The following is a 13,785-nucleotide window of genomic DNA, read 5'->3' as shown; positions in this document are numbered from 1 at the left end:
TATCTAGTTTTAAAATAGCATAGTAGCCCTACACATGAATACTACTGTGTTATAGAAGGCACTACATGCAAAGTAAAACATAGGATTGATATGATCAAAAGTGCAACTTGCTTATTAAGTTTAACTAGTAAATGCGCACGTGCAATGCACGTTAATATTTAGAAAATATATTAATTGCACACGGATATTAGTTATGCTATTATTTGTGTGTTAATCTTGTGATTAGTGCAATATTTGGTATGACATTAATTTCACGTTAAACACGTTTAACGCTCGCCATTGGAGCAGTATAGGTCGTTGGATTGACTTAGTTCGATGGCCGAGATCAGTTGGATCTGCCCCTTTGGGTCTTTTTATATTGGTATAGATATAGATGAAGTCCTTTGCACTCAAAATCCTGACAATTCTAGTCTTCGCACTCCGGACAATACAATCTATCGTAAGCAAAAAAATATAGCATGTATAAGCAATCATATTGAAAACCAGAAAGATTGCAAAGAAAAACTTATAAAGTGAAAAACAATCAAATAAAATCTCTGAACGGAAACATATTTTTAACAGTGTCAAAATTATGTGATTTTGATCTCAACGGAAAATAGGTGTCATAAGCTTCAATTTGCAAAAAGAATCAACTAAAACGGAGTTACGAAGCTAAAGTTATGGCATATTGAAGTTCAAATTTGAATCTGATCTAATTGAAAATTTAAAGTTTCAAAAATAATATTTTTTGGTTTACTGGATAGACAGGATTTTTATGAAACCATATAAAAAAGAATCACCTAATTTGGATAAACAGAACTAAAGATATGCTAAAGGAAAAACTAGAAGAAAACATGAAATTGAAACTACTAAGAATCAGCCGATCGTGGCAGAGGTGCCACATGGCGTTCTGTTAGCGGCTGCTAGCTGCTTGCTGCGGTAAGAAGTGGCGGACGGCAGAAGGTTAACACAAAATGAGTCGGCATGCAAAAGAAGAAGAAAAATAGATCTAACCTAGACGGTTAGATCTCGATCTGACGATCGAGGTGTGCTCACTGCTAAAGTAAACTAACAAACGTCCGCTATATAACTAATATTGTTTTAGTAAATAAAAAAAGTCGATCTATAGACCGTTGCTCGGATATCTGACGACAGAGGGGGGTGGCTGGGCTTACAGCGGTCGCACGAGGGCGAGGGCGACGACGAGGGGCTCGGGCATCGTCGGTGGAGGCACTCCGGCGGTCGGCGACGAAGACATAGAAGCCGGGAGGGTGCGGCGAAGCAAAGTGAAGACGGGGAGTGGTGGCGATGGAGGTCGGAGACGACCGGACGACGTGGGACGAGCTCCGCGAACCTCCTGTGCTCCACGAACTCCGGCGAGAGTGGCGAGGTTGATGGAGACGACTCCAGTGGCTCCTGGACGTCGAAAGGATGTCAAGTAGATGTGCGAGAACTCGAGGAAATGATTGACGAAGTTGGGTGTTCGGAGATGGCTTACCGGCGAAGAAAACGTCTGGTGAAGGCTTTGGCTCCGGCGATCAAAACAGCGCGTGCGTGCGCTATAGGTGGACTTGGGTGGAAATTTTTGAGCGGGTCGGATGAGAGGGGATGGGTATTTATAGAGCCATGGCGTGGAGAAGGGGTTCAACTTGGGGTCGTGATCCCGAAAGAATCGGGATACGACGTGCTCTGGAACACTTCCGTGTCGTGAGGAGGAAGAAGAACGGACGGGCCCTGCATGGCGGCGACAGAGGCGAACGAGGGAGAGAGCAGGCGACCGGGCTGAAGCGGTTTCGGGTGAGGGTAGGCTGCTGGTAGAGGTGGGTCGCGGCTCGGGAGCCGGTTGGTCATGGCGGCTAGCGCCGGCCTGCGTTGTTTTTTTAACAGAGTTTTCTTATTTTCTTTTTTTTACAAAAGCACTAAAACACAGAAAAATACTAATGAAATTAATTCTAAAAATACCAGAAAAATCACATAAATCTTTGGCAATATATAGAGCCATGTGAACTTTTCTTTGGCATAAAATGCAAGTTAAAAAATATTTTTTCTATTCTAGTAAAACTAGCATTGAAATAATTTGCAAATAAAGCCAAATAAAGAAATCTTGATTTCAACTTCGATTTTCAATATTTCATTTCTGTTTTTGAAGAAGTCCTTTTATCTTTTTTTAGATATTGGAAATGAATTTTTGAAACCAATATTGATCCAAATTCCAACTTTGAATTTATAGAACTTTCTTAGGGTACTTCCAACTCTCTCTTTAGTAAATTGAAGAAGTCATATTATCTTTCCTCGAAAGAATCCTTGAGTTGCTTAAAATACCTTGGATATATTTCCAAATGAAAATCAAATAGAGGAAAAATACATAATCGTGGATGTATAAGAATGACTATTTATAAACATCGAAATTGAAAATTGGCATGTTAAAGGAAACTTCTCGTCGGGAGGGAGAAATCGAAAGCGCCGACATCACCAATGATCTTTTCATCGTGGGAGGACCAATCTTTATGAAAATATTCACCAGCACCGTCTCATCGCAAACCCTAGTTCATCTATTGTATTCAATGTTTGTCTCAAAACCTTAGACTGGTACCTGTGGGTTGCTACTAGTGTTGATTACATCTTATAGTTGATGCTAGTTGGTTTATTTGTTGGAAGATTATATGTTCAGATTTATCTCCTCTGATCATAAACATGAATATGATTTATGAGTTGTTCCGTTTGTTCTTGAGAACATGAGAGAAGTCTTGTTATAAATGATCATGTGATGTTGATATTCATTCAATTTTTTGATGATGTGTTATGTTGTTTTTTCTTTAATGGTGTCGTGTGAAGCGTCGACTACACGACACATTACTATGCTTGAGCCTAGGGGAAAGCATCACGGGATTAGTAAGTAGATGATAGGTTGTTAGATTGACAGAAGCTTAAATCCTACATTGATGCCCCTAATTTGTGTCCACTCTAAGATTTACCCCTAACCTTTTCATGTGTTCATATTTTCCTCTAAAAAGCATTTTAGGTCACTAGAATGCCCTTCCAACTGGTTAAAGTTGTTTGACCCAAACTTTGAAAAATCATAACAATAACTCAGAAGAATGCAAATAAGTATCAAAATGTTCATAAAAATACCACATATACACGCATGTCATTTACGCTCATCACCTACACATGCATTTATTTGCATTCACCCTAAATAGTATTTTAATGTTATAAACCCTAAAAAGCTTTAAAGAGTGCTTCTATCATGAACGTAAATGACACGTGCATATAGGTTATGTTTTTTATGAACATTTTGATATCTTGTTTTGCATTCTCCGAGTTCATATGGATTTTTTATGAATTTTCAAAGTTTTGGTCAGACAACTTTGACCAGATGGAAGGGCATACTTGCGACCTAAAATGCTTTTTAGGGGGAAATTTGAGCACCTCAAAAAGTTAGGGGATAAATATGAGTAGTGGGTTCAAGTTAGGGCCACAAATATGAATGTCCCTTCCGTAAGGGACTGAATTGAATCCATATGTTTCATGTTATAATTAGATTTATCTTAATTCTTATTTCGTAGTCGCGGATCCTTACGGGAGGGGGTAATCATAAGTAGGTTGGTAGTTCAAGTAAGAACAACACCTTAGCACCGGTCCACCACATAACAACTTATCAAAGTAATGAACCTGGATCAACTAATCACGATGGAAGTACCTAGGCGCAATTCTCATGTGTCCTCGAGAACGATTTGCTCATTACACGAAGTACTTTTGGCTTATCCTTTGCAACAAAAAAGATTGGGTCACCTTGCTGCACCTTATTACTATCATTACTTATTACTTGCTATGAATTATCTTACTATCAAACTATCTGTTACTGCTACTCAACAGCACTTACAGAGAATGCCTTCCTGAAAACCGCTTATCAATTTCTTCAATTCCTTGTTGGGTTCGACATTCTTATTTATCGAAATGACTACGATTTATCCTCTATACTTGTGGATCATCAGTGCGCAGTCCGTGGCCGTTTGAATGCGGCAGGAGGCGTGTTCAGCCAAGCATGCAGTAGGTGGCTCTCTCTCGGCTGGCGCGCCGCTTCAATGCCGGCATTGAGAGGTCACGTCCGTTCTGCGTCAGCGTCAATGCGGAGCAGCCTCTCTCGAGCGGCATGAATGCGGGCAGCTGGTGCCTTACCATAAGCGCGCGCAAGCGAGGGAGGTTTTTTTGGTGGGCCAGGACAGTCAGACGCGGGCGGGGCAGTGGTACGAACGCCCGCAAAGCCCCCCTCCCCCCCAAGTTTGTCTCCGGTTTTGCCGGAAAAAATGCATCTGGACAGCAAGCGAATGATACATGCCCGCGTTGGATAGCACAACATGTCCGGGCCACGCAATCCGGACGGGTGCAGGTGGTTTGAGGGTTAGCGTTGGAGATGCCCTAAAGCCCAGGACTAAGGAGATGTTGCAGCCCACATATAGTTAATTGTCATGGTAGATTCCTAACACTTTTTTTAAGTTTGCAAAATTATAATTTTGCATAATGTTGACATGAAAATTTTATGATTTTTTCAACTTGTCACATGGCAAATTTATATATTCATGGTTTGGTTGTGCTCCCTTACAAGGGCGGAGCTACATGCAGGCAAAATTGTGCCTTGGCCCGCCCTATCCAAGAGAAAAACACTGAAGAATGGACTGAAAGTTGGGCTCTGAGAGCAATTATTTTGTGATTTCTTTTGGCCTTGTTCCCTGTGGCCCGCCCAAGAAATTTTGGGTAGCTCCGCTAGGGGAGAGCGCCGGTGGAATATCCTAGCGGACGCTCATTGCGGCAGATTGTCGAGCGAACGCACAGAGCCGAGCGACCTAGCGATCCAGATGGACCGGCCCAACTACGCGCGCTACAGTATCCGGTTTTGGGTACTTTCTGGAAGGTTCCTGACCGGTTTTGGGAACCTTCCAGAAGGTTCTTGAACCGGTTTTTCACTGTTTTTTTATTTTTCTGTTTCGTTTTTTCTTTCTCTTTTTTTCTTCTTTCTTTGTTTTTCTGTTTCTTTATTTCATTTTTTCAATTCTTTTTCTTCTCTTTCTATTTCCTTTTTGTCCTTTAGATTTTCAAATTCATTTCTGTTTCCTTTTTTTTTCTTCTTTTTCGTTTTTTCTGTTAGTTTTCTTTCTTTGGTTTATTATTTAATTTTATTTTTCTTTTCTCTTTTTTTCAAAATATTCAAATTTTGTTTGCCTTTCCGTAAAATGTTCAATTTTTTAAAAATTGTTATAAAAATTCGAAAATTGTTTTCGTTACACAAAAAAGTGCAAAATTTTCGAAATTAATATAATGTACCGGACTTCAACTTTTTTGTTCAGGTTTTCAAAAAATGTTTGCGCTTCCAAATATATTTGGGATTTTTCAAATTTGTTCTCAATATTGAAAAAATATTCATGCTTTAAGAAATTGTTCGCGCTTCCAAATTTATTCTATGTTTCAAAATTTGTTCTCAAGATTCAAAAAAAAGTTCATGCTTTAAAAAAATCCGCGCTTCCAAATTTGTTCTCTGTTTCAAATTTTGTTCTCAAGATTAAAAAAATGTTCGTGCTTTAAAAAAATTTCATGTTCAAATTTTGTTCTCAAGTTTCCGCGCTTACAAATTTGTTCTCCATTTCAAAATTTGTTCTCAAGATTTAAAAAATGTTCATGTTCAAATTTTGTTCTCGATTTCAAAATTTTGTTCCCTAAATTCAAAAAATATTCAGGATTTTAAAAAGTGTTCAATTTATCAAAAAATACTTCATGCCTTTTAGTTTTTCTTCTAAAATTTTGAAAGTGTTCGCTTTTTAAGAAACACCTTTTCAAAATAATTTTCGCGTTAGGAATTTGAGAAAAAATTCGGGTCTCCATTACATTTAGCTCCGCAAGCCATCACAAACCAAAAAAAGCTTGTCTATCGCGATGGTTATGCTTGTGCGTACAAAGAGGGAGGTACCTGGTTCAATCCCTCTCTCTCTAGCAGAGTTTTTTGGGATTTTTTCACTGCTTTGCGCCAATGGCCCGGCCCAGCTTGAGACACGCCTGTGCGTCCGCTCGACAATTCGCCGCAGCGAGCGGCGCATAGGAGCTCTCAGCGCCGGTTCCTCGTCCCGGCGCTCAAAGAAGATGGGACTGGGCCGGCCCAGCAAAAATTCAGTGGATAGACCTCATTTTCAAAATTTTGTTCCCTAAATTCAAAAAATATTCAGGATTTTAAAAAGTGTTCAATTTATCAAAAAATACTTCATGCCTTTTAGTTATTCTTCTAAAATTTTGAAAGTGTTCGCTTTTTAAGAAACACCTTTTCAAAATAATTTTCGCGTTAGGAATTTGAGAAAAATTTCGGGTCTCCATTACATTTAGCTCCGCAAGCCATCACAAACCAAAAAAAGCTTGTCTATCGCGATGGTTATGCTTGTGCGTACAAAGAGGGAGGTACCTGGTTCAATCCCTCTCTCTCTAGCAGAGTTTTTTGGGATTTTTTCACTGCTTTGCGCCAATGGCCCGGCCCAGCTTGAGACACGCCTGTGCGTCCGCTCGACAATTCGCCGCAGCGAGCGGCGCATAGGAGCTCTCAGCGCCGGTTCCTCGTCCCGGCGCTCGAAGAAGATGGGACTGGGCCGGCCCAGCAAAAATTCAGTGGACAGACCTCATTTTCACGAAAAAACACCCTAAAAGTAGTTCTCCTAGAGGCACGAACTCACGCCCTCCAACAGCAAGCGACTACTGATAACCAACTGGACTACGACACACCACTGACCAAATCCAGGGCGAAACATAATCTACATTTGTAGCCGCGAAATTTAATACACATGTAAACATTTACTGTAGCGCTTTGATTTTAAATTATTTGAAAACATTTGAGAAAAAGTTCATGAATTACAGAAAAGTTCATTGGTTCTTAAAAAAAATCATATTTCAGAAAAAGTTCATCGAATTCGAAAAGAAGTTGGTCGGTTTTGAAAAGAGTTCATAGATTTTGAAAAAAAGTTTCATCTATTTTGAAAAAGAGTTCATCGACTTTGAAAAAAGTTCATCAATTTTGAAAAAGAGTTCATCGATTTGGAAAAAAGTTCATAGGTTTTGAAAAAATAGTTCGTCGACTTTAAAAAGAGTTCATCGGTTTTGAAAAAAAGTTCATTGATTTTGAAAAGGAGTTCATCGATTTGGAAAAAAGTTCATCGGTTTTCAAAAAAGAGTTCAACGACTTTGAAAAAAGTTCATCGATTTTGAAAAAGAGTTCATCGATTTGGAAAAAAAATCATCGTTTTGAAAAAAGAGTTCATCGGTTTTGGAAAAGAGTTCATTGATTTGGAAAAAAGTTCATCGGTTTTGAAAAAATAGTTCATCAACTTTGAAAAAAGTTCATCGATTATGAAAAGTGTTCGTTGATTTTGAAAAAAAAAGTTCGTCGAATTTGAAAAAAGAGTTCATCGATTTTGATAAAAAGTTCATTGAATTTGAACAGGTTCACCAAATTTGAATAAAAAATTGCACATTTACGAAAAAAAGAAAAAGGAATAAGAAAAGAAAAATGAAAAAAGAGCAGGAAAAAGGAGAAGAGGAAAATATCACGACCTGGACAAACAATAAAAGAAGGAAAAGAGGTTTGCAGACACCAAGTCGTTCGTTGCCTAGTTGTAACTGCGTTGTTGTCAATATTGAGACATCTCAGGTTCGAACCACCGCACGCAATCTTTTTTGATTGATTGCAGTTTTAACAGAAAAAAGAAGAAATGGGCCGGCCCAGTCTGGCGCGGGTGGTATGCGCCCGTTTGCATGCAGCGAAGAAACGGGCGCAATGGGCGCCGTTTAGGATTTGCCCTCCGCTAGTGCTCCCTTAGATCCCGATGATGCATTTTATACACACGTCGGCCTTACTGTTCCTTCCCCGGATCAAAGTCCTGAACACCGAAGCGTCCGTGTTTCTTCTTCTCCAAGTCAAGAATTCCCCCGTTTGGAAACTTCCCAGCATCGGTTTCCTCCAAGCCATGATCTCCTGGAGATCCATGGGTGAACTGCGTCGCAACAAAGTCATGTGTAGTAACAGCGTCGTCCTACACGGTAAAGATGGAATGCGGCGGCCGCCGCCGCGTCGCCCCGGCGAAGCGTTTTCCATACGTTTTCACGGTTTGTGTTGTGAGATATTCGTCAAAGCACCTCACTCTATTTCGAAAATATATTTGTTGTCTATAAATTGGTTAAAGTTACACTACGTTGACTTTTGACTAAAAATATACGTCTTGATTTAGGGACTGGAGGTACATGCATAACGACTTGGAATGACACGTTCGTAGCAGGAACTTTTCTACTTTCATCATGTACCTTCCAGTGAACTTATCTATTATGCTCCCTAGTACCAACAGTTGTATCGATCGAGTTTTCTCTCCTGGCGGCTGGAACCTAGCCGCCGCCTGGAGAGGCAACTTTCAGCACTGTCCTCTGGCGGCTCTCCTTCGCTGGCAACCTTTGTCATCGGTGGTAGGAGGGTCGCTGGATCCACACGCGTGGATCGTTTTTACTCCCTTGTAGTCTAGGTTTTTAGATTGTTCATCGTTTTGGCTTCAGCGCAACAATGATGGAGCTGATTAAAGATTCTTTAGATCCATCCCTGACGAGGCCATCGGTCCTATGATTGGGGATGGATTTGGAAACTAGTTGTTCAAGTAAGGATGACGTGGTAGCGGCGACATCCTCATGGTGGACATGTGTCCTCGGGCTCCACCGTTGCGATGGCGTTTGCTCCAGCGGAGGCGCGGAGCTTGGGAGATAGTCCAGGAGCGGATGCAGAGTGTGGTCTACATCGACGACATCTGAAAGACGAAACGTGTCGTGTGGAATTTGTCACGGCTGATGTCCTAGTGTGATGACTTAATTGTGAGGCCAACGCATCTTTGTAGTAGCTTAAGAGGGGTTGAGCGGAATCGAGAGACGCAACACAGGACAAGGATTTAGACAGCTTCGGGCCCCAGAAAACATCATCCGGTAATAGACCTACATGTTGTTTGTGGCTAGATCTCATTATGCTCACGAAAGTCACTGTATAAGCCGGCTCCCCCTTTGTGTCTAGCACTAGAGATTGTTTCTTATTGCTTGTCCCTCTTGGGGAGGCCTGCCCCTCCTTATATATGTTGAAGGGGCGGGTTACATGACTAGTCCTAGTAGGATTAGGATTACTCTATTACAAGGGGAGTCCTAGTCTTGCTTCCTTTGTAGGAGAATATTCCTTATGCCTCTCCTCATAAACCGGCCTACCATTAACATGAGCCGGCCCTCTGGGCCTTGGGCCTTGTCGTCCTTCTGACCCGCCAGGTCGGGGCGGGTCGCCAGTAAATCGCCAAGTGTCAGCCGGGTCTCAAGTAAACCACCCAGTCCGGCCGGGTCATACCACGGGATATATCCCCGACAGAACGTGTGTTGAGTTCATTGTTCATGGATGGCAGATATGATTTCCTCCTTCAGCGTCTTAGTCATGGTGGGGTGCCAGATCTGGAGTTCGATGGTGTGTCTGGGATGTTGCCTCGGTCTGATTCGTTCAATGGCAATGGCTTCACTTTTGGTGAGCCACCTTCGAGGTCCGCAAAGCTGCATATCAGCGATGGAACCGCGTCGAGCTCGGGTGAGGAGGTGATCCATCATTTTTCTTCGGTGGCTGCTGTGGTGGTGCAGAAGGTAGGTGATGAGCGTTGGTGTCAAGCTCGGAGATGTTCTGCTATCTTTTCAGTTTTGTCATGTCGGTCTTTACGTGACTTGTACTCTATTCTTTATGATATGAATGAGACACGTATTACCATGCAAAAAAATCTATTATGCTCCCTTCGTTTCTTTATGTAAGATATATTATTTTCAGCACAATGACCAAGCCACATAATTATAGACATGTTATGACGAAATTATTTTGGGCAAATTTGTTGGTTAGTGGCAAGTAAATCAGTTAGTCCAGAAAAGTAAGAGATACATGCAATCCATAAAGAGATGTTTTCCTTCTGTTGCTATAAGGAGAGATACAGACAATCAAAAGAGAGATATTTTCTTTTTTCTAAATAGCTAACAAGAGAATTATAAGGAATTTGAAGAAATGCATTTTACATTCTGAAATTTTATTAAAAAAACAGATACACCTTATATAAAGGAACGGAGAGAGTATTAGCACAAAGTGTGAACTTAGTGAAACACATAGCCAAGTTGGCAAATAGTCCCTCCTTACCAAAATATAGAGCATATAATATTATTTTCAAGTCAAACCGTGTAAATTTTGACCAAACTTATATAAAAGGGTATCAACATCTCGAATACCAAGTCAATACCATCATGACTTATATTTTCATATGGTACACATTTGATATTGTAGATACATATGATTTTCTCATTTTAACTTGCTCAAAGTTAGTGAAATATGATTTTTCGCTGAATCCAATGGGCACTATATTATGCCAAGGAGGGAGTATTTAATTTGCCCCAACAAAATCAAGAGAACCAAGACATTATCTACAAAATTTAGGGCTCCATATTTGGCGAGTCTTTTTTTTAGAGCTTTTTTTAGAGCTATTTGGCGAGTCATGGGTCTAGGAGCTATTCGAATAGCATATCGGGCTTGGAACGTGTTGGCTTGTTGGGGCAAGAACAAATATTTGTTTGTTTTGGGGCATCAAAGCCCACTAGTGCTGATTCCCAAGAAAGAAAGAAAACACGAAGCCCACTAGTGCTTGGAACGTCCTCATCTCTGACTTCCCCTAAAAAAAAATCTCTGACTTCCACAGTCCCACTCTCAAAATCCTCGGGCAGGTCGGCTCCGCCTCTGCCATTTCTTCAGCAACCTTCCGCCGCCGCCGGGACCCTTCCATTCCCACTACCACTAGCCCCCCCCGTCGACGGAAGTGGCTTCGTACCCAGGTCCCCCGGTGTCGGCCCCTTCCCCATTCATTGTCTACGGCTCCGTGACCACTCACCAGTCTGGTCTCGCTCTCGCCGGAGAGGCACATCGATCTGCTTCTGTGCGCTGCGCGGCGCTGCACTGCTCAGACTGGTGAAGAAGGCGAGTATTTATTATCGTCTCTGACATACAGAGTTACCTCTTCTCTTTTCTTCCCCTCAAGCTCAAGGATATGGTTGGATAGACTGTGTGTGTTCTTTTTTCTAGAGGAAAATGTGTGTTCTTACTGAGGATAGAACTCCTCCTGGATCTTTCTTGCTCTTGTGCAGTGAAGAGGCTGGGCCTGGGGTGGAGATGGGAGAGGCCATCCGCGGCATCCTCCTACGCGGCAGTGTGGCTTCAGAAGCTCGTGCTCTCTGTCTCCGCGCAGGCCAAGGTTGTGGCCGGATCTGATGCGCCGGCGACGCGGCCGGAGTTGGGGAGTGGCATAGCTCCTACGACGGACGGCGTCCCTGTCACAGCTCCCGCTCGTCCTCATCTGCGGCATCGCCGTCTGAACGGGAGGGGAGGAATCACGGCTGTTGGTCCACTTCTCTATTCCTTCCTTCCACAAGCACAAGACGGCGCTTCAGTTGGATTGGATCCCTTTGCTTCGCGGGCCTAAAAACTCGTCATTAACCACTGGAGTACGGCATTCGCCAGCGGCCGAGTGATGGCAGCAACCTTCTCCTTTGCCCGTGTGGTTGCTCTCTTCTTCCTGGTCGCTGCCCATCCCCATGGATGCTGCGGCTGCGGTTATCTGCCTGATCTGTTCTGCTACCCACCTCCACCACCTGCCCCCACCACCAATGTCCCCGCCACCAACGTCCCTGCATCCAATATCCCCGCCCCCAACTCCAACTCCAGCTCCGACGAGGGCTGGCTCGATGCCCGGGCCACCTGGTACGGCGCTCCCAATGGCGCCGGCCCCTACGACAACGGTACGACTACCATCATGTCTCTGAGGATTTCAATTCCAATTGCATTGCTGAATGCTGCTGATTGCGGCTCTTGTTTTCACGGATGGGATGCAGGTGGTGCTTGCGGGTTCAAGAACGTCAACTGGCCGCCTTTCTCGTCGATGACGTCGTGCGGCAACCAGCCCATCTTCAAGGACGGCAAGGGGTGCGGCTCATGCTACCAGGTTAGCATAACTGATGTCTGTCGCCGGAGTACTTACTTTTCACAGTAACATGCCGACGTTGTCGTTTAGTAGCAGTACGATTTCTTTCCCCGGACAGACAGCCTGTGATGTAACCCAATTTGATTCCATGGATCTTGGATTGTTGCGTGCAATGCAGATCAGGTGCGTGGCCCATCGTGCCTGCTCCGGCGTCCCGGAGACGGTGATCATCACGGACATGAACTACTACCCGGTCTCCCGCTACCACTTCGACCTCAGCGGCACCGCCTTCGGCGGCATGGCCAAGTACGGCCGCCACGACGAGCTCCGCCACGCCGGCATCATCGACATGCAGTTCAAGAGGTAGCTAGCTCCACCATCTTATCCTACTTAATCCCATCATCGTTAACTTTAACCGAGAACGACAAACATGGCATCCGTCTTTCCTTGTCCACCACTGGCTACTTTCCTTGCTGCAAAAGCAAATTCTGTGCTTTGCCTGCACTTTCGTCTCGCTAATTGTCAACAGCAAGAAGCATTTTGCGCATCCTAACTTTACGGGATTAAAGATCCATAATCTACTGCTTTTGTTTGTTTTCTTGGTTGCAGGGTGCCCTGCCAGTACCCGGGGCTAACGGTGACGTTCCGGGTGCAGCACGGGTCCAACCCCAACTACCTGGCGATCCTGGTGGAGTACGAGGACGGCGCCGGCGACGTGTCGCAGGTGGACATAATGGAGTCGCGGCTGCCGGACAGGGCGCCGACGGGGTACTGGACGCCGATGAGGGAGTCGTGGGGCTCCATCTGGCGCCTGGACAGGCTCCGCCCGCTGCAGGGGCCCTTCTCGCTGCGCGTCACCGACGAGTCCGGCAGGTCGCTCGTGGCCGACCAGGTCATCCCGGCCTACTGGCAGCCCAATGCCGCCTACAGATCCCTGGTCCAGTTCGATGAGACGTTGCCCATGTCGCTTGTCACATCCGCTGCCACGAGCCGTCCTCGTCTTGTTCTACCTATGATGTATTCGGCGGCGCTTACGTATGTGTGGCCTTGTGTGCGTTGGATACTGGCCGTGTGATCATCTGCACTGCACTGCAGGAAGAAGAAACAAAAGATTGAACCTGGAGTATGGTTGTCTCTGTTGTAGTAGTATGTGAGTAGGAAAGAAAGCCTGTGTTTAGATGCCTGCATCAGCCTCGTTCGATGCAACGATCAGTTGTCATTGCACGCAACTATGTTAATGCAAGCAAAGTTGTGTGGAAGGATGAGACAAAGCTACAGCATATCGTTTCTTTCTTCCAAGGAAGAAAGAAAGCGATCTCGCGACTGCCGGTAGGAGTGCTTCCATCCGCCGCCGTCCTCTGGCCGCTCCCCTCTGTCAATGACCTTGGTCGTCGGTGATGAGGGGGGTCACCGAGGTCATGTGGCGATCGTTTTAGCCTTTAGTAGCTTAGGTTTTGGCTTGTTCATCATCTTGACTTCGCCGGCGGCGATGGCACAAGCAAGGATGACGCGGCGGCAGCAGCATCCTTTCATGGACCTATGTCCTCGGACTCCACCTTTGCGACATCGTATTCTCCAACGTTTGCACGAAGATTGAGAGGTAGTCCAGGAGCGATGCAGATTGTGGTCTGCATAGGCGGCATCTGAAAGATGGTGGATCGTGTGATGGGTTCGTGGTTCGTGGATGGTAGGTGTCGTTTCCTCCTTTGACGTCTTAATCATGCGGGGGTAGCAGATCTGGAGTTCGATAGCCTGTGCGGGATGT

General features: G+C 44.2%; 1 protein-coding gene across 1 annotated transcript; it reads left to right on the top strand.

Annotated features, from left to right (window-relative positions):
* The first annotated feature begins 11,188 nt into the window (after positions 1 to 11,188).
* LOC125508011 (expansin-B3-like) lies at positions 11,189 to 13,285 on the top strand. The gene is made up of 4 exons (XM_048672556.1): positions 11,189 to 11,838; positions 11,932 to 12,041; positions 12,199 to 12,383; positions 12,630 to 13,285. The coding sequence occupies exons 1-4, from the start codon at positions 11,571 to 11,573 to the stop codon at positions 13,093 to 13,095; spliced, it is 1,029 nt and encodes a 342-aa protein (XP_048528513.1). The 5' UTR covers positions 11,189 to 11,570; the 3' UTR covers positions 13,096 to 13,285.
* The last annotated feature ends 500 nt before the right edge of the window (positions 13,286 to 13,785 follow it).

This window comes from Triticum urartu, chromosome 5 (assembly GCF_003073215.2).
Source record: "Triticum urartu cultivar G1812 chromosome 5, Tu2.1, whole genome shotgun sequence".
In the NCBI taxonomy this organism is placed as follows: domain Eukaryota; kingdom Viridiplantae; phylum Streptophyta; class Magnoliopsida; order Poales; family Poaceae; genus Triticum; species Triticum urartu.
This window is presented reverse-complemented; position numbering and strand designations above follow the sequence as displayed.